General features: G+C 39.5%; 5 protein-coding genes across 5 annotated transcripts in view; 4 read left to right on the forward strand and 1 right to left on the reverse strand.

Annotated features, from left to right (window-relative positions):
• The window catches only part of LOC149110269 (molecular chaperone MKKS-like), a 34390-nt gene that overhangs the window by 164 nt on the left and 9014 nt on the right, over positions 1 to 25212 (reverse strand). The window lies entirely within an intron of this gene.
• Positions 1694 to 24103, forward strand: LOC149110270 (FAD-dependent oxidoreductase domain-containing protein 1-like). The gene is made up of 5 exons (XM_089291088.1): positions 1694 to 1922; positions 2083 to 2153; positions 2286 to 2343; positions 23052 to 23156; positions 23495 to 24103. The coding sequence occupies exons 1-5, from the start codon at positions 1806 to 1808 to the stop codon at positions 23747 to 23749; spliced, it is 606 nt and encodes a 201-aa protein (XP_089147214.1). The 5' UTR covers positions 1694 to 1805; the 3' UTR covers positions 23750 to 24103.
• On the forward strand, positions 6238 to 7487 carry LOC110052610 (uncharacterized). The gene has a single exon (XM_089291084.1). The coding sequence runs from the start codon at positions 6348 to 6350 to the stop codon at positions 7383 to 7385; it is 1038 nt and encodes a 345-aa protein (XP_089147210.1). The 5' UTR covers positions 6238 to 6347; the 3' UTR covers positions 7386 to 7487.
• LOC110052673 (uncharacterized) lies at positions 9107 to 12178 on the forward strand. Its single transcript, XM_020758824.2, has one exon. It carries the CDS (start codon positions 9189 to 9191, stop codon positions 11520 to 11522), a length of 2334 nt encoding a protein of 777 aa, XP_020614483.2. The 5' UTR covers positions 9107 to 9188; the 3' UTR covers positions 11523 to 12178.
• LOC149110271 (uncharacterized) lies at positions 16289 to 19566 on the forward strand. Its single transcript, XM_089291081.1, has one exon. The coding sequence runs from the start codon at positions 16321 to 16323 to the stop codon at positions 17491 to 17493; it is 1173 nt and encodes a 390-aa protein (XP_089147207.1). The 5' UTR covers positions 16289 to 16320; the 3' UTR covers positions 17494 to 19566.

Genomic DNA, 25212 nt, shown 5'->3' on the forward strand with positions numbered 1-25212 from the left:
GATAGACTGTAAACAACAATTCTATTGTCGTTCAGTCAAGCATAATCCAAAATCACGATGCGTAATTTGCACTGGTGTTACACTTTTTGCACTGATGTTACACTTTTTGCACTCGTGTTACACTTGAACGGCACTGCTCTCAGCCAATCAGAATCGTTTAATTTTTTTATGTATATTATTAATTTTGTAAGTACACTCAATCCTGGACATAAGTGCATTTGTTCGCGGTACAGCTGGCCTTCTAACAGGGCTGGGTGACTTAGCTCAATATGTAGTTCTCATAAAACATTCCCACTGCATGTAATTCTCTTGGGCTACAGTGTAAACGTTACAGAAGTTTGCAAATGTATTACAACATTCTTTGCATTAATGTACTTGAGAGTGAATGAGGGTGAACGATGGTGAATGAGGGTGAATGAAGGTGAATGAGGGTGAATGATGGTGTATGAAGGTGAATGACGGTGAATGAGAGTGAATGATGGTGCATGAGGGTGTATGAAGGCGAATGGGGGTGAATTAAGATGAATGAGGGTGTATGGAAGTGCATGAGGGTGAATGATGGTGAATGAAGGTGTATGAGGGTGAATGATGGTAAATGAAAGTGAATGAGGGGGAATAATGGGGTATGAAGGTGCATGAGGGTGAATAAGGTTGAATGATGGTGAATGAAGGTGTACGAAGGTGAACGAGGGTGAATAGTGGTGTAGGAAGGTGCAAGAGGGTGAATAATTGTGAATGATGGTAAATAAAGGTGAATGAGGGTGAATGATGGTGAATGAGGGTAAATGAAGGTGAATGAGGGTGATGGAGTATGAAGGTGAATGATGGTGAATTAAGGTGATTGAGGATGAATGAGGGTGAATGATGGTGTATGAAGGTAAATGAAGGTGAATGATGGTGTATAAAGGTGTATAAAGGTGGATGAGGGTGAGTGGAGGTGAATGAAGGTGTATGAAGGTGAATGAACGTAAATGTTGGTGTATGAAGGTGAATGAGGGTGAATAAAGGTGAATGAGGATGAATGATGGTGAATGAAGGTGAATGAGAGTGAATGAGGGTGAATGAGGGTGAATGAGGGTGAATGAAGGTGAATGAGGGTGAATGATGGTGTATGAAGGTGAATAATGGTGTATGAAAGTGTATGAAGATGAATAGAGGTGTAGATAGGTGAATGGAGGTGTATGAAGGTGAATGGAGGTGTATGAAGGTAAATGAAGGTGTATGAAGGTGAATGAGGGTGAATGAGGGTGAATGAGGGTGAATGATATTGTATGAAGATGAATGAGGATGAATGATGGTGTATGAACTGAAGGTGAATGAAGGTTAATGCGGGTGTATGATGGTGAATGAAGGTGAATTAGGGTGAATGAGGGTGAATGATGGTGAACGAGGGTGAATGAAGGTGAATGAGGGTGAATGAATGTGAATAAGGGTGAATGCAAGTGACTGAACGTGAATGAGGGTGTATGAAGGTACATGAGGGTGAATGAACGTGAATAAGGGTGAATGCAAGTGACGGAACGTGAATGAGGGTGTATGAATGATCGTGGATGAGGCTAAATGAAGGTAAATAAGGGGAATGAACGGAAACAATGGGTGAACTAGGTATTATCAGCAGTGTTGGGTGTGGTCAGCGGTTTATTATCAAAAGGCTCGCAGCCATTCTTACAATTAATGGCTACTCTGTCTGCATTCTGCCGCCATATTGTTCGTTGGCCATTAGAAGTCTGGGTTCTAGTCACCAGCTCCTGAGCGATTTTTCGCTTGAAACGCCTGACTGTTTTAGCTGAAAGGCTATTTCGACCATGAAGCCTCCAATAGTTACTTTACGTTTTGCCCTCTATGGCTGCAAGAATAGGCCTTTCTTTTTCATCGTGGCAACCAACAGAAAAAGGCCTCGAAACTATGGATATCTGGAGCAGGTGAGGAATACTTATAGCCACGGTTATAACTTATTAGCTTTGTTTTGGGATGCGGTGTAAACAGTCACATGTGCATGACCTGTACATGTTACTGTATGTAAAAGTTCAAGACGAGACTAGAGTATTAACGAAACAAAAATCTCTCTATCAATTCATCTAGGTGGGGACTTTCGATCCAATACCTAACACCAGAAATGAAAAGCTGGCAAACTTAAACATGGATAGAATAAAGTAAGTTGAGAAGTCACCTGAATTATGTTTCATAAGGCAGTTATAAGTTTAAGTTATAAGTTATAAGTTATAAGTTATGAACTGCGATATGTCGTGAGATTAGATATAAGAATTACTTGTGAATTGTTTCAGATATTGGTTATCGGTAGGAGCAAGACCTTCAAAACCGGTGGCTATTTTACTAGGAATGGTAAGTTGAGAGCAGCTTTAAGAGGCAGTGCCCGTAATTATGGACCAAACAACGGCACAAGTCGAAAACTCGATTTTGCTCATTTTTTGCCCATAGATTGACCCTAGCTAGTAAACAAACGGACCATAGTTAGTTTCTGCTAATGCAGCTTTTTTGGGGAGAAATTTGCGAAAAACGATTTTTTTCCGATTAGGCTCAAAATCTACTTCCGGTTTTGCTGAATTTTCCGAATATTTGATTGCTTCGCGCTCCGCAGGACAGCTACTTGAGAATCTTTCAATGGTCTTTACATTCAGCTCAGGTCTTCATGGTATGACTGAGCGAAAAATAAAATAAATCGAGGCTTCGTTTCAGCCTGAAACGAGATCGAACACGAACGGAAAATATTACGATGTGTTTCAAACGAATTATAGCACTAAACTATCGCCATATTTTTCTATGGGCTATAACTTTAAATGCCATAAAAACACTTTATACGGGTTAACTGTACACCCACCTGTTTGAAAATCAAAAAATATCTCTGGGCAAATGGTTTTAAGTCGCCCGCCTTGGCCTGTGCTTCTCATGAATTTTTCCCTGAACCGCCGTGAGAATGTAAACAATTGCGTGACTCTGGCGGTCACCCTGAATACATAATTCGTTTCCAACAAACCGCAGATGGCTATCTTAGAACATTTGGGTGAAAAAAGAAAAACATAATGGACCACTTTTAACTTTTATATTTTGAAAGTCATCGCTTTGGAAATTTCGTTAATTAAAAACGCCAATTAAAAGCAATTTACTCGGAGTTCGGGTGTTACTGCTATGTCGTTTTAGGCTGTCGTTCTTTCTCTGATCATTTTAATTACAAGAACGAGTTCTAGAAAGAAAATCGTTCTAAGTTCATTTGTTAAGCGTAATGAAAAGTTGATATTGTTGGTTTGTAGCCTTACGTGATCTGAAGGAACGCTACAGTGATTAAATTTGCATTTGTTGATTTCGACGGATCGATTTTCGGTTAAACCTTTTTATTTGTGCCAGCACATTTAGTGCTTTTTCTCCTGCTAAAAAGTCGGAAAAAGTAAAGTAAACAAATCCTAAAAGTCATAAATAAGAGGCATCGACAGTGCGAGTGTCTCGGTAAGCTGTTAATTTGAACAATTACTGTGCTGGACGGATTGCTTTCCTGGTTACCCACGTACTATACATAGTTCATTGTGCGCGAATGTTTCTGTTTCAAACAACTGAAATGCTCAGTGCTTTTTCCTTTTTTTCTTCAGTCTTAAAACTTAAGGTTAAAGTTAGGCTAAACCCTAAACTGTTTTGGCGGCCAACCTATTTTTGGCTAATTGCTTAATCAAATTATATATATATTTCATTGAAATTCGCTCCTCTGTGACCGACTTCCGCGAACAAAACAAGATGGATGTTCGCTGTTCATTTAAGACTACAATCCTGGTCAAAAGTGTTGGGACAGTTACGGCAGATGACTTCACAGGCAGCCTCTCTTAAGACCACAACCGCGCAAGCCCGCCTACCCCCTCCCCCTGTCAATGTTGATAAAAATCTTGAAGAAAAAAAATCCTTGACAATAGCCTCAGAATAGCCTCGTTTCAAGAGTTGTTCGCCTCCTAGAACAGTATTCTCGAACTAAAGAGACGATAAGATAGATATTCACGTCTTATTCCAATAATAGCGATTTTTCAGCAATCGCGTTTGGTTCCAACACAACTGTCTAACCACTTTCTATTGTCCCTTTTTCCTTTTTTCCCACATCCAATCTAGTCTTCAGAATAGCTTCATTTTCATCCAACATTGCTAGGGGAGAGGGGGGGTCAATTGTACTTGCTTCCATTCATCTTTTGTTCTAAAACGTTAAGGACGTAGTTGAAATCGTGGGTTTCAGCGCGCAAAAATGGGAGGTGTCCCAACAACTTATGGCCAGGATTGCAGGTTTACACTAGAGGAATTGTTCCGGATTCGTGATGAATCCAGAATGTTTTAGTGCCGGATTGATTTTGCCATTTACACAAAAGTGGACGAAACCGAAATAAAAACCCCCCGGTTTGGTCGTGTCTCCGGAGATTTTGAATCCGGAATTTAAAGTGGGAACTTTGAATCCGAAAACTTTTGAATCCGGAGAGTTTTGTCGTGTGAACGATTTTCTCTCGAATCCAGATATTTTTCCGCCTGTGATCTTTTGATTTTGCGGTGGAACGAAAATGGCGGATTACATGATCCAGTCGTAGTCGAGTCGTAGGCGCATTGATGGCCATTTGATGGCGGTCGCTGGGTGATTACCTCGTGCTGTTTCAGGTGTAGGTAATCACTTTTATAATGGGTAATGTCATACTCCTCAGAAACCGTGCCCAATTTATACTTTACTGCGCAGATGACGACGATGGCACGATCGAAAACCTCGACGGTTTTCGACCCTAAACCCTAAGTAAATACCTGGAGGAACCTGGCATGATAGACAACAGTACCGTGGTCAGCGAGTTGAAAGAAAACTTCAGACTGTCTCAACCTACCCCTAGCCTTATTTTCGGAGGCATTTTGTTTCTCGTTGTCGAGGCAACAAACTGCTTGTTAACCATTCCATCATGAATGTTCCCGGAGTTATCGTCGTGTATAAACGATTAAGAATCCGAATATCCTTTCACTGTAAACCCCTACTAATCCGAATACTCTAAAATTGATGAATTCGGGAACTCCTTTATTGTAAACCTAGTCCTAGATCGACCACTGTAATGTTTATTTGTCTACCAGTGTTTTGATCTGCAAATTTCAGTTAATTGATCAAACAACCAAAGTAGAAAAGATGGATTTTTTTCCCAGTATGATTGAAACTTAAACGCAATTTCTTCCTCGGCTAATTCAATTCAAGAAATTCCGGGTTTTCTAGCTGAGTTTGAGCATATCGTGTAGGTACAAATTTTCTACACAGCTAGAAGAGCTGAGATGCCGTCACGCAGTTAGTAGTCTATAGAAATTATGGTATTTCCACTTGACTTTATTTGTCAGTCAATGATTCAGTTGCCATAAATCATAGAGGATTGGTTAAGTGTATCTCTAAAACTGCTACTGTGTTGTAAGTTATCAGTGAAATCAATAAAATAAACAAGTGTTAAAATCATTTCCCGGAGTACTGTAGTAACGTTCTTTATCATGGATGTCGTGGGTGTCGCAATGCAAATGAAAAAACATATATATTTATACTAAGTTAAACAAAAAAAAACAAAAACAAAAAACAACAAAAAAAACATTTTCCATTATTTTATCCACACAACGTTTCAAAAATTGCTTTCATCGGATTGCTGGAAACGAATATTTTACTCGAGAGTGGCTATCCGCGTCACGCAATTGCTTACATTCCATCGGCGGATTTTGGGCAAAATCTATGAGAAACACAGGCCAAGGCGGGCGACTTGAAACCATTTGCCCAGAGATATGTTTTGATATCCTAACAGGTGGGTGTATATTTAACCCGTAGAAAGTGTTTTTATGGTATTTAAAGTTATAGCCCATAGAAAAATATGGCGATGTTTTTAAGCAATAATTCTCTTGCGACATACTGTAAAATTTTGCGTTTCAGTTTTACCTCTTTTCGGGCTCAAAACTAACTTTGATTTATTTTATTTTTCGCTCAGTCATACTACCAAGACCTGAACTGAATATAAAATCCATTGAAAGATTCTCAAGTAGTTGTTCTGCGGAGCGCGAAGCAATCAAATATTCGGAAAATTCAGCAAAACCGGAAGTAGATTTTGAGCCCAGTCGGGTCGAAATCGTTTTTGGCGTATTTCTACCAAAGAAAGCTGTATTAGCAGAAACTAACTATGGTCCGTTTCTATTCTTACTAGGACCTATCTATGGACAAAATACAAGCGAAATCAATTTTGCGACCTGTGCCATTGATAGGCGATTTAGGTCCATTTTTATAGGCATTCACTCTTAAGCAGCGGTTCATTTGTCCGATATGCGACAGTAGCAGTGGAGACCTAGATCGTTCCCTGGGTGATGAAATGCGTCTTCACTTTGTTAAACTACATCAACTTTTGTGGAATTTAATCCTCGGTTTTTCAAAACTAGTTGCTTCCGATGTTTTTTTGGGTCCATGCAAAAAGAGTCGTCAAGTATCACGAACGATGAATCCAATTTACGTTTTGTTGCGTTTAATTTTTATCACATGCACACTTCTTCTTAGGGTTGTGTTTGGGGCAATCTGTTTCCCCTTTTTACTTGTCATCTCAATATTAAAAATATTGTGGTATTCCCCGCAGCATACTTTGCGGTCTCTTAGAACCTTCAGACACAATGACGACGACGTTGATGACGACGAAAACGTTTCCGCTCTATTTAAAGTTTCTATCGGTATCGCTAAACCTCTGTTTAAACTCTGGCTACTTTTATCCTTCTATGTGACAATACTGTTTGTGAATAGCCTGTCTTGCGCTTTTGTTAACAAAGCTTTAGGATATACAATCGCTGGATTAGTTCTTAACGAGGACCTTATAACACCTTATGTAGCTTTCTTCCTCGTAGTTACAACAAATATGTATCTATGTTATGCTAATATGCAGCAGGAATACAAGGAGGTCAAGGAAATGATCTTAAAATGGCAAAAAGAATTAAGCATAAATAGCAGCGATCCCGAGGGTACAATCCGAACAAAGTTATTTTGGTTCGTCTGTGACAGGGTTTTGCCAATTAAATCTGAAATTTGTCTGATGTTACGCAATATGGTTTTGATTTTAACTTTTTTGTTTCTTGTGGTATATTCAATTGTTGTCTTTGGAAAGGAAAATAATACTTCGGCTATTTTCTCGACCATCTATGTGTTTGTAGGTGGACTAATCCCAGTACTGGTTTTGAAAGGACGGACAAAGGGGAATAAATTCATAGGTTGGGCAAAAATAAAAATAGAACGAGACATAGAGAGAGCGGTCAAAGAGTATAATAGAGACAGCACAGCCATTGAGTTGGGACCATATAGTACAAAGAGTGATGATACGATAGTGAATTATGGATTCAGGCCAATTTTGCATAATCAGTATGTATAAACCTAAGTAACAATAACACATTCGTGTAGGAAAATGTTTCTTAATTCTGTAGGATAAAATATTGTATAATTTTGCATTATTGTAATAAAGATTAGAAATCTGGCACAGGAGTATTATCTGGGGGTCTCCAATAGGCTTTTCAGGATCTGGAACTTGGCTTATTTGAAGGCGGGGACTACGGGATCTTGCAGAAAAGGAGGCAAAGCTCTGGTTTGAAATTATGAGAACGGGACAAGGGCTTTGGTGATTTTGTGAAACGGAATCGAAAACTCTCAACGGCTTTAAAGAAAATTAAGCGAGATTCCAAAAGCCTAAGAAAGAATAGTGTACGTAAATCAGACTGTCGCCTAAATAAACAACTTATCTACGACCACTTTAAGGCGTCATGCCGTGCCCTTAGGACCCGCTAATCAGAAGAGATTGCCATAATGATGCTTAGCTCGTCGTGAAACTGAATAGTTTAATATCAAGTAACGTAACTTGCTTAGGGAAATAGTCATGCGAATTTGTAACGTGACTCAGAAAAATGTGATGTAAACACAGGGAACGGATGAGGCACTGAGTTAATAAGATTGATTTTCCGAGATGTAAGATAAAAGATTATTGTATAACCGAAACATTACCCAAAAGCGAGCAAAAGAACATTTAGATCAGATTGCAGATTGTAGATTGTTGACTTATGGAACGAACTGTATGAGCGTCAGAAGAAGTGTTGGGAATAAAAGAAATACGTAGTTCAACGTTACAGTTTTTACTGAGTGGAAACTCCCGAACTCGCTAAACGGGTCTTAAGAAGGACCGGTTGGGAGGGTGGGAAGGAATAGATCAGTTGTCAGCATAAAATGTTGTTGAGGATGAAAGATATTTGGGGGTTGGTTAAAATGTTGGACCTTTTGTCATTTGGCAGTTAATTAATTACATCCAGACTTTAATAACATTCAACTTACAAGCACCTGACCAGAACTATGTCCTCAAACATAATTGAAGCTTGTAGTTATACCCGCGGAGGGGGGGGAGGGGGGTACTCCCTTATATGGGCTACAAAGGTATGTGCGGCCCCAAAGGGTAGGGTTTTTCAGCCGTTTTGGCCATAAATAGGGTATCGATTTTGGCCATTTTTGTTTTAAATAGGGTACGGTTTTTGGACTCTGGTCTTGAATTGGGTATGTTTCTTAGAAGCAGCTATTTTTCCATCATTATCAATAAGACCGTCAACAAAAGCCCTTCATAACTTATGTTTAGGCCAACTGTCAGCCGCAGCTTTCATAAATAGGCTATCGACTTTCTGGTCAGGTCATAAATAGGGTAGCAAAAAACGCAGATTTTGGTCATAAATAGGGTAAGGGTTTTGGGAAGTGGGCCGCACACACCCACCCAACTTTTCTGGAAGTACCCCACCCCCGGGTAGCTATAGAGCGTTTTCACAGGACACATAATAGGACTGAGTGGAGTCCAATTCGCTCGGTAGTCATACTTGTGAGTGGACTCCAATCGGTCTTGTTACTGTTATGACAGAGGCCAAAGGGCGTCTGCGTAGGAGACTTTAAAACGGGTGGTGGCTTTCTAAAATAGGAGTTTCGAAGAATATAATGAAAGATTGTGAATCGAAACTTGAACTGAAGCATCAAAAACAACTTAGTGTGTGACAACATGTCATACATCTGATACTCATGATAAATCCGCCTTGACCTCAGTTGCTAAAGTAGATCAGGAATGAATAGAAAGACAGATGCAACTGATATTACTTGCAAGAGATTAAAGATAGCTTGGGTTACAGAGTCGCTATAGCAGCGCAGACTAGGCATGGCTCTCAGATCGGTATTCGCTTTTTCAGTTGTTTTCTTGGTCACGTATTGTGAAGCCAAACCCGAGAACTATAGTGAGACACGATGCAAGCTTTTACCAGTTGGAGAAGGTTTTGCGTCTGAATTTCGCAGCAAGGCTTCCGAGAAAGGTGTCAGGATGGTCTACCTGAATTTGAAGATCGGTAACGACAGCCACCATCCTTTAGAGTTACAGGACGAGTTTCTCGCGGATAGATGGGTTTGGGCTAATAACATCACCGAGCCCATGCTATCTTTGAACGACGACTACGATATCCTATCTCTGGGTCTTCTGAATTATCAAGTGCGAAGCATGGACGTGCATTTGGAAGATCAGCCAAGTGGATGCTTAGCCAATTTGAACGACTCAACACGCCAGAACATGGCCGTCGGAAGAATGCTGTTAGAAAATGTTACGACTCAAAGCTCTGCGGATCAACTATCTGGCAAAAATGAGGTGGTTTGTGTTGAAATGTTAGAGGGCTACGACGGAAACAAAGGGATTGTGTATCGTCGTTGCTGTGGTATAAAAACACCACGAACTAATCAACCGAATAGGCCTTCAGAGATCCAGTGCGATCTGACGGTTGAAAAAAGCGACTGGATGGGCATGTTTAATGTCGTTCTTATTGTTGTGTCTTTAGTCGTGACCTATTATCTCCCAGCGTTTCCTTTAGCGCTGCCAGATTACATTTTCAGTCTTCAGTACGAGTGTGACAAGGAAGATCGCGCGGAAGCGGAACAAATAGATAGTGCTGAAAAAGCTGAATCCGACATTCGCATGAGAAATGGCTACGAACAAATAATTACCGCCAACAGAGAGGAAGAAGTTACAACTAAACTTACTCACTGCACTGAAGAGGAGGAAACTGGAGCAAGTGAAATTCCTGTAGATGATTCGAGTCCAGTGACTTGTTCGGCTCTTTTGCGAGCATATATCCAGAAACTGCCAGATTTAAGGCTGTCATTTAACATCAAGTTAGCGGTCATGTTGTACTGTATTTTTCCATGTGTCTTTTACGCACAGGTGGGTCTTTGGCTCACGCTTAAAAAGAAGTATATTTACGAAAGCTTAAAAAAAAGTATACCGCTTTCCAGCCTTTCCGCTCCCTCTCTCAACATCGATCCTGTTGGTTTTCATTTTCTCTGTGTCTTAGCAGCTTTAGAGGGTTTGGCACTCGTTTTGTTTTTGAGACCGAAGGATTTACTATTCAGGCATGACATGTGCCCCTTTTGCAGATCCGGGACTTTTCTGAGTTTCGCTCTTCCAACAGTTGATTTCCCAAGGAAAAGCCCAGACTCCATTGGCAATGAAATACTTTGTCATTTGAGAAGGGTCCAACAACTACCGGCTTTCGTTTGGAGTAATTTAACACAGAAATATAGTAAGTTTCTCTTGAATTATTTGCTTCTCTTTACCACTTGTTCATTATCAATGGTTAACCATCATGAATCAAGATTGAAGCGAGCACTGTGCGTGTTATACGTTTTATTTTCTACGTTGCTCACTCTACTTATGGTGCTGGTTTGGGGGATATGTGTTAGCCTCCTGTTTTTAATCTCCGTTTCTCTATCAGTATTTTTGTGGTCACCTTATGGAACCCTAGGTCTGCTGTTCCTGAATGCGGTGACTTCAAGAAATTGCTGTACAGTTAATAGGAATGGTAAACGACTAGTGATGACAATTTTCTTTATCATTTTAATACTTCTCTTAGTTGTCTCTCCTCTACTAATGCTACTAATCAACTCTATCAGTTTTGTTATGTACATGGTAGAATTCATAATAATAGGACTATATCTCAACGCAGACATCGTCACGCCTTATGTAGTGACAACAAATACTTATCTTTGTTATTCTAAACTGCAGAACAGATACAGGGAATTCAAGGGACTCATTTTAAAATACAGGCAAAAAAAACATAACATCAGGAGTGGTGACCAGGACACAATTCCAACAAGTCTGTTCTGGTCTGTCAGCGGCAGGGTTATGCCCATTGCCACTGAAACCGGCCGGATGTTTCTCAACATGGCTTTGATTGTAATCTTCTTAAGTCTATTTTTATCTGCAGTGCTCTTCTTCAAGAACACATACAGCATTTCAACAGTAATGTCCACTGTATCTGTGTTTGTTAGTGGCATGATTCCAGGGCTGTTCTTTAAAGGAATAACAAAAGGGAAGGTGTTCATTGGATGGGAAAAAATTAAAATGAAAAGAGAAATTGAAATAGCTGTGGAAGAGTTTGATCGAGAAATAAACGGTGCAAACAGTGCTAGTGGCATGATCTCAGAGATGAGGTACAGTGACAAAGTGTGATATTTCCTCTGTATGAAAGAGATTTTAATTTGAAAACGAGTTTTTTGGAAAGGGAACTATCATGAATATAACTTTGGAAAGTCAATATTTTCACTAAATTAAATTACTAGAAAGAGCACATAAGTTATAAAGAGTATTTTATAAAGAGTTATTACTATGGATACACAAGGTGGTGGCGCCAAATCACATAAGTCTCCAGGGCTGTAGCTAGTAACTAGCAAACCAAGGCAGTCGCCTCAGTCATATGATTTTTTTTTTTTTTTTTTTAGTCATCATCACAAACACCCTATGGACATCAGAAGAGAAGCTAACAATCCCAGTCATAATTTTTTCATGGACATAAAGTTATCTAAGAGTTTTTTTCTGGCTATGGCCCTGGTCTGGCAGACATTTTTCCAAGTGTGTAATGTGTCCTGGCTTGGAAAAACGAAACAAATGAAAAAACAACAGCCAAAAAATTATAACAATTTGCTCTTCCCTCAGAAAATTCACTAAATATTTTCAACTTGGCATTCTGGTGTACTAGAAAAGGTACTTACATGTAGTTATGATCTTAACATTGCTTTGGCATTTTCCAAAGGAAACAGGGCCCCTTTTGATACCAGCCAAGTGCTGATTGGGCCACCCTGCCTAAATAAAGTTGACCTTGACCTTGACCTTGTTGGGCGAAAAAAGATTAGAGAAATGATTAATGTATCTTGGATAACTTGTTGGCCGCAGAGGGTTGGGGCTAAACCTGGTATGACATGCCAGGAAGTTGGCTCGCCGCTGAGACCATCCGGCTCTTAAAAGGAATTTAATTTTGCCTTTCATACCTCACCCATTGTGTACAGAAACAAGTCTTTAAGTCTTTGATTGTACCCCTAAAGAGATGTTATAATAACATTTGAGAAAAAGAGAAAAATATCAGACAAAAGAAACTTAATAATATTTTTACGATATACTATCATAGCCTTTTTTTGTAGTGTGCATCTGGATATTACTAACTTCAAAGTCATAGTTAACTAATAAAATAAGGTGGAATATTACCAGACACTGTTTTATCTTTTATGGCAGTACAAAGGTGAACTTTAATGTAATTAACATTTCTTATTGAAGGAATCAGTAATTATTTTGTTTCTAATAAATCTAAAGTTTTAGCTTTTCTAGGGATTGCAACATATACAGGGTTTGTCAGTTACAAAGTTTTTTAGCAGTCTTTGGTGATGTTTTCAAAATAAAATCAATAATACCCTGACCTGCAACTAAATCTATGAAAATTATGCTCATGATTGTAAGTGAGGTAATTCCGTAAGTAAAGTTTGCAGAAATGTTTGACTTATTTCTTGATTTCTTGTAAAGATTACAGGTATTTCTTCATATAATTACACCTTTATATACTACAACTTTGCTTGACATGAATAAAATAATGTCTGAACAGTTGTGAAGTGTACGAATTTATTTTTACTGCCAAGCCTGGATGTAAAACAAAAGACATGACAAACAGATGTTAATTTAACAAACACAGTCAGCAATATTTGACCTTCTCTCCAAGTTTTAATATAGACATTCATATTTTATTTATCAACAAATACGAGTTAGGTAGCCTGAGTCCATCTTCCAGCCCAAATAAGGTACAATAAAAACCTGCATGTGAGAACCTAGTAGTTTACAAATCAGCTTGCAGAAATTCGCCATTTTAAAACCCAAAAATAATAGAACATTTTTAGCCAAGCAAGATCAAGCAGGTCCTTGTATGTACGGGAGTTACAGATAAATTATGATAAATATTTTAACCAAGGAGTGTGACTTTGAGATTGCAAATTTATATTACAAGAAAATACATAATACAGTTGTGAATAAATACTGTATATTCAAGGACTAAACACTTGAAGTTTATTTCTTTTCTGGTAATCAACAACTGTGTCTCCTTTATAGAAATTAAGGTAATTCCCCTGAAATAAAACTGTCAATAGATTTTTGTTCAAACTTTGTCCCCTGAATATTTATCATACGAGAACTTTAATAATAAAATAAAAAGGGGGGGTGCCCATGCTCGTTAAGGAGCAGTGAGGCATTGAAAATGTCCCATTTTAGCATTATTTAATGCTTATTACAAGAACGCATTCCAAGTTATTGCAAACTCTTTGTGAGCCCAGACTTGTGAAAACACACCTCAAACTACAGTCAATACTTGTGTCGGACACAAATTAACTTTTTAAGTTTGATTTTGACAGACTGCTGAATCCTTGTTAAAATATTGGAACCAAATTACTTGCCACAGCTATCAAACTGCAAAATAGAAAAGACTACAGTGCAGCTGCTATTTTCCTTATTATTTCAATTTTCAACAATAGAAATCAGATCAGTCTTCTCATGCAAAGCTAATGATTAGTTGATTAAAATGACTCGAAAAAAATTTGGGGTGCCCAAGCTCGTTAGTGAGCTATAACCATTTTTCAACTGACAGAACTCAATGTCAAGGCAAATCCGCCATGTTTTCATTGTGCACGTGCACGAGCGCACGCGAATAACGCCATAAATTATGCGCAGAGTAAGGATGCGCAATGCAAATGTGAGGAATCACCTTAAGAACCTAATAAACAACCTACTTTGCCCAAATCGCTAATAACTGCCCCAAAATACGAGAACCTACATGTATTCTTGCCAGACTTCAAAAAATGTAGGTTCTTAAATGCTGTTTTTTTTTCTGTATTGTCAGTGTTTTTGTATCAACTGTAATGCTTTCCAGTGGTATACCATAGAATTAATCCCATGAGGCACTTGTATTTTCTCAGTATACACATTCACCTAAAGGCTTGCATGTACACCAAGAAAATACAAGTGACCATTGCCCATTGCCCATTGCCCATTGCTTATTCGCCATTCTCCATTCCCCATTCTCCATTCTATATTTTCAATTTCCATTCCCCATTCCCTCTTCCCCGTTCCCCATCCCCCATTCCCCATCCCCCATTCCCCATCTCCCATTCCCCATCTCCCATTCCCCATCTCCCATTCCCCATCTCCCATCCCCCATTTCCCATTCTCCATTCCCCATCCCCCGTCCCCCATTCCCCATCCCCCATTCCCCATCCCCCATTCCCCAACCCCCATTCCCCATCCCCCATTTTCCATTTCTAATTTTCCATTTCCCATTCCCCGTCCCCCATTCCCCATCTCCCATCCCCCATTCCCCATTCTCCATTCCCCATCCCCCATTCCCTATCCCCCATTCCCCAAACCCCATTCCCCACACCCCATTTTCCATTTCCCATTCCCCATCCCCCATTCCACATTCCTCATTCTCCATTTCTCATCCCCCATCCCCCATCCCCCAGTCCCCAGTCCTCAGTCCCCAATCTTCATTTTCCATTTTCATTTTCCTTTTCCCATTTGCCATGTCACGTTCCCCATTACCCATTCTCGACACATGTTATTCCGGTTTTGCAAACCATCTTTGGGTTAATTTACAGTTTTAACGTTGCAGTAACCATCTTTTTCAAACTTAAATTACCATGCATTCTCAAATTCGTTCGAAATGATATTACATTCACTAATGGAAAACATTGCCATCAAAACAAATAATATTTTGTAGCTCGTAACCCGGTGAAGTCATGTACGGACGCCTACAGGCAGTCACGCTCAATGAATTCACTACTTGACGTGACGATAACTTTCATTAACTATGACTGAATACTGAAAACTTAATAATAATATAGCTAAATCTCCAAATAGGGTCATTCTGAATTTAAGTGCAAGCATAAAGAGGGTTTGTGAGTAGTTTGATTCTATCTCATAGCAATTGAAGTTCACTCTAAATGTTTTCTATTCAAGTAGTCTGACTGCTGACTGACCCATTCCAAAAGCGCTGAACAATAACCTTTGTGTAAGGTCTACCGCAAACGGCGTCTGCGTCTGTAAGTAGTTTGAGTATTCTAACGAAACATAAGGACAATGTTCTGAGCAACGCATTACACGACAAGCGCCATACAGAATTATGACCAAGCATGCATGCAACGCTTACTGGTGCGATGGCGCAACTTTTAATTTTCTGACGGTGGAGATATGAAAAAATCGAAATGCACTTTATACCTGGTTTACCACAGGCAACACATTAATTAGTGTGACACTTGTCTTGAAAACAACTGTTTGTGCAACCTTGGAAAGCTGGGAAAGATGCTGGTGTGAGATCATTCCATCAAAAAGCATAAAGACAACGTTCTGAGAAACGCATTATACGACAAACGCCGTACAGAATTACGACAAAGCATGCAATGCTTGTTGGTACGATTACGCAACTATTAATTTTCTGACAGTGGGGACAAGAAAACCTCTAAATGCATTTTATGACTGGCTTGCCACAGGCAACACAGTAATTAGTGTGACACTTATCTTGATAGTAAACTGTTTGCGCAGTCTAGGAAAGCCGCGAAAAATGCTGGTGTGCAATCATTCCTAAAAAGAAAATAAAGATTTTCATATATTTTACCCTCTGCAATGATAGCTTCAAATACATTTGCACTTCAACTTCAGTTTTTGAAATAGGTTCCGCTGTTTAATTTACATTTAACAATTTGGCACCGCTGTAATCTGTAATATTATGAAGATTACGTTTGGGTCGCTGGAGGGAGGGTAGGAGGAAACATTTTTGCGGCAAATAAAAGCCATTATTAATAATAGACCCAGTCACGCATACAGTAATTAGAAGCCAGGATGACTAGGAGCACAATAGTCCATTTTTTGGCATGACGCTGAAATGCTTTAGGGGGCATAATAATGTGTCCACCTTTCGCTAAACAAGCAGCGCAGAGTAGGAATGGCTTTCCAATCAGTTTTCACTTTCTCAGTTCTTTTCTTGTTCACTTATTGTAAAGCCAAACCCGAGAACTGCAGTGTGGCACGATGCAAGCTTTTGCCAGTTGGAAAAGGTTTTGCGTCTGAATTTCGGAGGAAGGCTTCTGAGAAAGGAGTGAGATTGGTCTACTTAAATCTGAAAATTGGCAACGACAGCTACGATCCACTAGAGTTACAAGACGTGTTTCTTCCACACAGATGGGTGTGGGCTAGCAAGATCACCGAGCCCATGCTAACATTGCCAGACGATTACGATATTTTATCTCTGGGTCTTCTGAATTATCAAGCGCGAAGCATGGACGTGCATTTGGAAGATCAACCGAGTGGATGCTTAGCCAATTTGAATTCAACATGGCAGAATGTGGCCGTTGGAAGAATGTTGTTGGAAAATGTAACAACAGGGAGCTCTGATGAACTACCACAGGAAACACAGGTGGTTTGCGTTGCAGTTATTAAGTCTGTCGATTCCAAACAATTACATGATATTGACTATCATTGTTGTGGATTACATAAAGGAACAAATGGCCGTTCTTCTCTGTGCGATCTCCGAGTCACTGTTGACGTGAAGTGGTTAAGAACAGGATTTGAGTTCATCATTTTGACCTGGTCGATTCTCGTGTCATTTTATATTCCGGCGCTACCTCTATTGCTGCCAGACTGTGTGTTTAGCCTTCGACGCGAGTGTGACAAGGAAAATCGTTCGCAATCGTTTGCACCGGCAGATCAACAGGACAACAATGGAATGGCAGATCAGCAGAATATGCAAGCGATTAACAGTGGGCAAGACGCGTCGGATTATATCAGAAATGGAAACGAGCAAAACGTGGAGGAAAGCAAAATAATTCCTGTAGATGATGCAAGTCCAATGACGTTTTCAACTCTTTTGCTTGAATGTTCTCGCACAATGCCAGATGTAGGGCTGTCATTTAATATCAAACTTTTTTTCGTGTATCTATGTGTTTTTCCAATTTTTTTTTACCTACAACTAGGACTCTATAGTACGCTGAAAAAGACGTATATTAATGAGGGCCTTAAAAAACAAGTATCACTTCCAAGTGTATTCCCTCTGGTGGGCGGGTGGACATTAGTCACCCATCACGGCGCAGTATACGTAAAGGTTTTTTTTATCTCATGAACATTTACGAGTGTGGGAAAAGTTTTGTTTTTAAGACCAAAGGATTTTATCCTTAAGAGCCAGTGCCCATAATTATGGACCAAACAACGGCACAAGTCGAAAAATCGATTTTGCTCATTTTTTGCCCATAGATTGGCCCTAGCTAGTAAACAAACGGACCATAGTTAGTTTCTGCTAATGCAGCTTTTTTGGGGAGAAATTTGCGAAAAACGATTTTTTTTCCGATTAGGCTCAAAATCTACTTCCGGTTTTGCTGAATTTTCCGAATATTTGATTGCTTCGCGCTCCGCAGGACAGCTACTTGAGAATCTTTCAATGGTCTTTACATTCAGCTCAGGTCTTCATGGTATGACTGAGCGAAAAATAAAATAAATCGAGGCTTCGTTTCAGCCTGAAACGAGATCGAACACGAACGGAAAATATTACGATGTGTTTCAAACGAATTATAGCACTAAAATATCGCCATATTTTTCTATGGGCTATAACTTTAAATGCCATAAAAACACTTTATACGGGTTAACTGTACACCCACCTGTTTGAAAATCAAAAAATATCTCTGGGCAAATGGTTTTAAGTCGCCCGCCTTGGCCTGTGCTTCTCATGAATTTTTCCCTGAACCGCCGTGAGAATGTAAACAATTGCGTGACTCCGGCGGTCACCCTGAATACATAATTCGTTTCCAACAAACCGCAGATGGCTATCTTAGAACATTTGGGTGAAAAAAGAAAAACATAATGGACCACTTTTAACTTTTATATTTTGAAAGTCATCGCTTTGGAAATTTCGTTAATTAAAAACGCCAATTAAAAGCAATTTACTCGGAGTTCGGGTGTTACTGCTATGTCGTTTTAGGCTGTCGTTCTTTCTCTGATCATTTTAATTACAAGAACGAGTTCTAGAAAGAAAATCGTTCTAAGTTCATTTGTTAAGCGTAATGAAAAGTTGATATTGTTGGTTTGTAGCCTTACGTGATCTGAAGGAACGCTACAGTGATTAAATTTGTATTTGTTGATTTCGACGGATCGATTTTCGGTTAAACCTTTTTATTTGTGCCAGCACATTTAGTGCTTTTTCTCCTGCTAAAAAGTCGGAAAAAGTAAAGTAAACAAATCCTAAAAGTCATAAATAAGAGGCATCGACAGTGCGAGTGTCTCGGTAAGCTGTTAATTTGAACAATTACTGTGCTAGACGGATTGCTTTCCTGGTTACCCACGTACTATACATAGTTCATTGTGCGCGAATGTTTCTGTTTCAAACAACTGAAATGCTCAGTGCTTTTTCCTTTTTTTCTTCAGTCTTAAAACTTAAGGTTAAAGTTAGGCTAAACCCTAAACTGTTTTGGCGGCCAACCTATTTTTGGCTAATTGCTTAATCAAATTATATATATATTTCATTGAAATTCGCTCCTCTGTGACCGACTTCCGCGAACAAAACAAGATGGATGTTCGCTGTTCATTTAAGACTACAATCCTGGTCAAAAGTGTTGGGACAGTTACGGCAGATGACTTCACAGGCAGCCTCTCTTAAGACCACAACCGCGCAAGCCCGCCTACCCCCTCCCCCTGTCAATGTTGATAAAAATCTTGAAGAAAAAAAATCCTTGACAATAGCCTCAGAATAGCCTCGTTTCAAGAGTTGTTCGCCTCCTAGAACAGTATTCTCGAACAAAAGAGACGATAAGATAGATATTCACGTCTTATTCCAATAATAGCGATTTTTCAGCAATCGCGTTTGGTTCCAACACAACTGTCTAACCACTTTCTATTGTCCCTTTTTCCTCTTTTCCCACATCCAATCTAGTCTTCAGAATAGCTTCATTTTCATGCAACATTGCTAGGGGAGAGGGGGGGTCAATTGTACTTGCTTCCATTCATCTTTTGTTCTAAAACGTTAAGGACGTAGTTGAAATCGTGGGTTTCAGCGCGCAAAAATGGGAGGTGTCCCAACAACTTATGGCCAGGATTGCAGGTTTACACTAGAGGAAATTGTTCCGGATTCGTGATGAATCCAGAATGTTTTAGTGCCGGATTGATTTTGCCATTTACACAAAAGTGGACGAAACCGAAATAAAAACCCCCCGGTTTGGTCGTGTCTCCGGAGATTTTGAATCCGGAATTTAAAGTGGGAACTTTGAATCCGAAAACTTTTGAATCCGGAGAGTTTTGTCGTGTGAACGATTTTCTCTCGAATCCAGATATTTTTCCGCCTGTGATCTTTTGAGTTTGCGGTGGAACGAAAATGGCGGATTACATGTCAAGTCGTAGTCGAGTCGTAGGCGCATTGATGGCCATTTGATGGCGGTCGCTGGGTGATTACCTCGTGCTGTTTCAGGTGTAGGTAATCACTTTTATAATGGGTAATGCCATACTCCTCAGAAACCGTGCCCAATTTATACTTTACTGCGCAGATGACGACGATGGCACGATCGAAAACCTCGACGGTTTTCGACCCTAAACCCTAAGTAAATACCTGGAGGAACCTGGCATGATGGACAACAGTACCGTGGTCAGCGAGTTGAAAGAAAACTTCAGACTGTCTCAGCCTACCCCTAGCCTTATTTTCGGAGGCATTTTGTTTCTCGTTGTCGAGGCAACAAACTGCTTGTTAACCATTCCATCATGAATGTTCCCGGAGTTATCGTCGTGTATAAACGATTAAGAATCCGAATATCCTTTCACTGTAAACCCCTACTAATCCGAATACTCTAAAATTGATGAATTCGGGAACTCCTTTATTGTAAACCTAGTCCTAGATCGACTACTGTAATGTTTATTTGTCTACCAGTGTTTTGATCTGCAAATTTCAGTTAATTGATCAAACAACCAAAGTAGAAAAGATGGATTTTTTTCCCAGTATGATTGAAACTTAAACGCAATTTCTTCCTCGGCTAATTCAATTCAAGAAATTCCGGGTTTTCTAGCTGAGTTTGAGCATATTGTGTAGGTACAAATTTTCTACACAGCTAGAAGAGCTGAGATGCCGTCACGCAGTTAGTAGTCTATAGAAATTATGGTATTTCCACTTGACTTTATTTGTCAGTCAATGATTCAGTTGCCATAAATCATAGAGGATTGGTTAAGTGTATCTCTGAAACTGCTACTGTGTTGTAAGTTATCAGTGAAATCAATAAAATAAACAAGTGTTAAAATCATTTCCCGGAGTACTGTAGTAACGTTCTTTATCATGGATGTCGTGGGTGTCGCAATGCAAATGAAAAAACATATATATTTATACTAAGTTAAACAAAAAAAACAAAAACAAAAAACAACAAAAAAAACATTTTCCATTATTTTATCCACACAACGTTTCAAAAATTGCTTTCATCGGATTGCTGGAAACGAATATTTTACTCGAGAGTGGCTATCCGCGTCACGCAATTGCTTACATTCCAACGGCGGATTTTGGGCAAAATCTATGAGAAACACAGGCCAAGGCGGGCGACTTGAAACCATTTGCCCAGAGATATGTTTTGATATCCTAACAGGTGGGTGTATATTTAACCCGTAGAAAGTGTTTTTATGGTATTTAAAGTTATAGCCCATAGAAAAATATGGCGATGTTTTTAAGCAATAATTCTCTTGCGACATACTGTAAAATTTTGCGTTTCAGTTTTACCTCTTTTCGGGCTCAAAACTAACTTTGATTTATTTTATTTTTCGCTCAGTCATACTACCAAGACCTGAACTGAATATAAAATCCATTGAAAGATTCTCAAGTAGTTGTTCTGCGGAGCGCGAAGCAATCAAATATTCGGAAAATTCAGCAAAACCGGAAGTAGATTTTGAGCCCAGTCGGGTCGAAATCGTTTTTGGCGTATTTCTACCAAAGAAAGCTGTATTAGCAGAAACTAACTATGGTCCGTTTCTATTCTTACTAGGACCTATCTATGGACAAAATACAAGCGAAATCAATTTTTCGACCTGTGCCATTAATAGGCGATTTAGGTCCATTTTTATAGGCATTCACTCTTAAGAGTACTTTACCTTTCTTCTTCCCAATGGAAAAATATGAAAAAGGAACTTGAAAGAAAATACAAGCCTCTTTAAATTCCAATCTTTAAAATGACTTCATTTACATTCTGTAATGTAAAGGATAGCTTTGAAACCCTGTACATGTGGATGCAATTGTTTTCTCCAGTACCCCATTTGGTTGCGAAACTTACTCTGACACTGTACTGACAGTTTGGAAGTATGTTGGTGTGAATTATGTGCAGGCGTTGCTTTGGGGGAACAGAAAATTTTGAGACAACTGCCATAAATACAAGGAGATTATCAAATAATGTTTTTTAGGGTTGTCACCTGCAGTCTTTAAAAATTATTATTAACCCCGGATTTCCTGCATAGAACAAAAAGCCACAGCCTAATTTAACTGTTCCTTCCATTGAGTTGTTCTTCGTGAGACAGCAAACAGTAACCTTTTCTCTTAGAAGGTTTAAAAAGTATGACGTGTTTGTGTGAACAGCTTTGTCCTGTGAGGTTACATGTACCATAAACACCAGCGGATAAGCTGCACTTGCTGACGTCATGTTTTTTTGGAGCGCTTTGAAAAAGACTACCCATAATTAGCTAATAGTGTCGGCGAGGGTGCTTATGGGATTGCCTATTTCGGGGGAGTGCGTGGGAAGGGGGTGGGTACCGTGCATACGGCTGGAGCGGCTGAAATTTGAATTGACCAATCAGGATTCAGTAGGCGGGAAAAACTTTACTGTCTTGACGTTAATGTATGTTAACAGGAAAGGCATTGTAATCGGGCAACTTTTCTCGCTGGAGATTGCATTGAATATTCACTAACCAGCATTTACATTTCCAAAAATCATATCAGATTGCAAAAATTGAAAAGTATGAAACATTTTGTTTCCCTAAGCTTCTAATTTGGCGCCAAAAATGGGTCACCGGCAAATCGCTCGTAGTTCGTGGAGTGTCGTCAAGTAAGATATTAGTTGCGTTATTCTGAACGAAACATGCTGTTCCTCGTCAAATTAAACCCGGAATTCTCAAGTTAAGGTCAAAGCGACTTAAGCAGTCTCTACTTTTGTCCGTTGCGAAGAAAAACATTATTATCGTGTCGTTTCGGTAGGATAGCTCGGTTTTAATGCCGCTCGTATTGCGGGCGGAGCCGCCGTTTGTAAGGCGAACAGAGTTTTCGCATGTCGGCCTTGCATTTTACGTCTTCAAAATACCCCTTGTTTGGCAGTTTCTCTGCTTGTTACACAATTCAAAGAAGAATATATTGCTCTCAGAGCATCTTCATTTAGTTGCTCCTCAGTTCTCCAACTGCTACTGTCGTGGATTGCCGTTCTGCCACATTTTGTTCTTTGTGTCCAGCCCCAATTACTCCATAACCGCTCAAGAGTATTTTTTTTACCCAAGCCTTCCTCTATTTTCGAAAGAGAGTGGTGGTCTGGGCCATAAGTAGCCTGGATAATACTGCTCAGATTGTTTTAATTACTTGCTTATCGACTCGTGACTTAAAAACCAAGAATTATAAAGTTGGCATCACCAAACTGTCATCAAAAGGGAATTTCTGCGTAAAAACATTTTGTTATTGTTTTAACACAGGAAGATGACCACGAATCTTCTGATTTTGAAATCGACTATGAGTATTTTCACAAGAGAATTAAGCCAAATTTAGTTCACAGAATTTCTGCATTTGAGTGTCTCAAGGTAAGTCCCTCAGAGTCGTTTTTCAAATGTTCTTCTATTCCCGTTTCGTACTAGGCAGCGTAAAAACCGTATTTAGCCTGGAGCTTATGTCTGTGTGTGTCGTTTGGGGTGGGGGGATCACAAAGTACCCTTGTCAAACAATAATGCCACACATCCTAAGCAAGCAGGGAACATTTTGGAACCTGACGTATCTAAGTCAACTATGTTTTCAGAGATTTTAAGCTTAAATTTCTGTTTTAGGAAAATGTTTTTATGAATACTTCTGAAGGTACACAGTATTATGTTTAGCCAAGGTGTAATAGGATCAGCGCTTGTGATTTTATCTTTCAATTCACCAGGTCAAGAGCGCCTGGGCTGGCCACTACGAGTACAACACACTGGATCAAAATGCCATTATTGGACGACATCCCCAGATAAGGAATCTCATTTTTGCGAACGGCTTTAGCGGTCATGGTAGTCAGCAGTCTCCCGCTGTAGGGCGAGCCGTCAGTGAATTAATTTTGGACGGTGGATTTCAGACAATCGACCTTACAGCATTTAGCTACGAGCGTGTTACCAAGAAAGAACCATTGAGAGAGACGAACATTATCTAGCTAGATGGTTATGGCGACTTGTTAGGCTGAGAAGACGTAAAATTAATTGGTGTCAAAGGGCGCTTTCCTTCCGACCAAAACTTCAGGTTTGCATTTCCGGAAATTTCCAGAGGCAAATAGAACAGCATTTTCTACAATTTACCGAAAAGAGAATATCCTCGTGAGCTTTATCTAAATTTTCGAAAATGTTGTGTGATTTTCGAATTTTCGGAAACGTTCTCAAGAAATTTGCCCTCGTTTCGAAAATTCCGGAATTTTCGTCAAATGGAAGGCACCCAAATTTGTGAACATTTTCTAATTAACAAAGTCATATCTGAGGTGATCACATTTGATTGAAAATGATTCGAGACTAAACGTCGTAATGTGCTCGATGTATTCTGGTTCTCAAAGGGAATATGGCTCCAGGACTTCGGCTTATAGTAACAAAGAATTCCGAAAACATGAGGTAATTTAGAGGCCCCCTAAATTTTCGGAGCGTTTGAATTAGCGACTATAGTTTATTTTAATTATAGATAGTGATTCATGCGCCGACTTTCTTTCGATGCGTTATGCGTAGTATGTTTTTAGTAGCCACATGTGATAAATTAATCATCGTTACCGTCATCACAGTCCTCTTTTAATCATCATCATCATCATCATCATCGTCATCGTCATTATAACAATTACTATTCTGGTAACTGATCTAATCTATGAACTGTTCATCAGTTATCGATTACGAAATTATTGCAATAACGTCAAGTCAATAACTGGTATTACGCGGCCGCTGGGAAAACGTCGTTGGGCGACGTCTTTAACGCCTTATGGCCATGATTGTGTGTCGTGAATGACAATGATTTAAATAATTATTCGCTTGCGTTTGTGAATGTAAACAGCTTGCGACTGCTAACACGTGCGGAAGACGATATTACACCAGTGATGGGCTCTTGATCACACCCAGACAATGTTCCATTGAGGACAGCGAGCTAGAGCGATTTCTATTCCAATTTATATTGTATTGCTCCTCGAATGCAACGAAAAAGGCAACAGCATTAAAATCACCAGCTGCAGATAAAATTAAACGAACCGGCCTTATTCTGTTAAGATTCTTGATTAGAAGAGGAAAACCTCCTGAAGCAAATAAAAGACAAGGCATGTGTTTTTTAGAAAACTCAGCTATCTTTTAAATATTCATGACACGAGAACTTAATAATTGTTCTCGCGAAAGCAACGTGTTCATGGCAGCTTCGATTAAAACCTGCTGTCGCCGAAGTTTCGTTGGATAATTTCTGAAACGAATGTTCTGCTGAAAGCCGGCGGGAGGAAGAACGAGTCTTTCTATTTTAAAAATAGCACGAAACTTCCCTGGTTCCCTAAGGCGATGTGTCTAGGATTCACATCAGGCCGGGCTGAACAATATTTCAGGGGCGTCGGTTAGCCGAGCACGCGCAGCACGGAACAGCTCTGATTCAAGACAGGTTGGTCTT

Source organism: Orbicella faveolata, unplaced genomic scaffold, assembly GCF_042242905.1.
Source record: "Orbicella faveolata isolate gen_17 unplaced genomic scaffold, um_ofav_v1 contig_24, whole genome shotgun sequence".
In the NCBI taxonomy this organism is placed as follows: Eukaryota; Metazoa; Cnidaria; class Anthozoa; order Scleractinia; family Merulinidae; genus Orbicella; species Orbicella faveolata.

Coding starts and splice junctions, on each gene's coding strand:
- LOC149110270 (XM_089291088.1), top strand. CDS start 1,806: ATGAAGCCTCCAATAGTTACTTTACGTTTTGCCCTCTATGGCTGCAAG. Junction 1,923..2,082: donor ACTATGGATATCTGGAGCAG/GTGAGGAATACT, acceptor CAATTCATCTAG/GTGGGGACTTTCGATCCAAT. Junction 2,154..2,285: donor TTAAACATGGATAGAATAAA/GTAAGTTGAGAA, acceptor GAATTGTTTCAG/ATATTGGTTATCGGTAGGAG.
- LOC110052673 (XM_020758824.2), top strand. CDS start 9,189: ATGGCTCTCAGATCGGTATTCGCTTTTTCAGTTGTTTTCTTGGTCACG.
- LOC149110271 (XM_089291081.1), top strand. CDS start 16,321: ATGGCTTTCCAATCAGTTTTCACTTTCTCAGTTCTTTTCTTGTTCACT.
- LOC110052610 (XM_089291084.1), top strand. CDS start 6,348: ATGCGTCTTCACTTTGTTAAACTACATCAACTTTTGTGGAATTTAATC.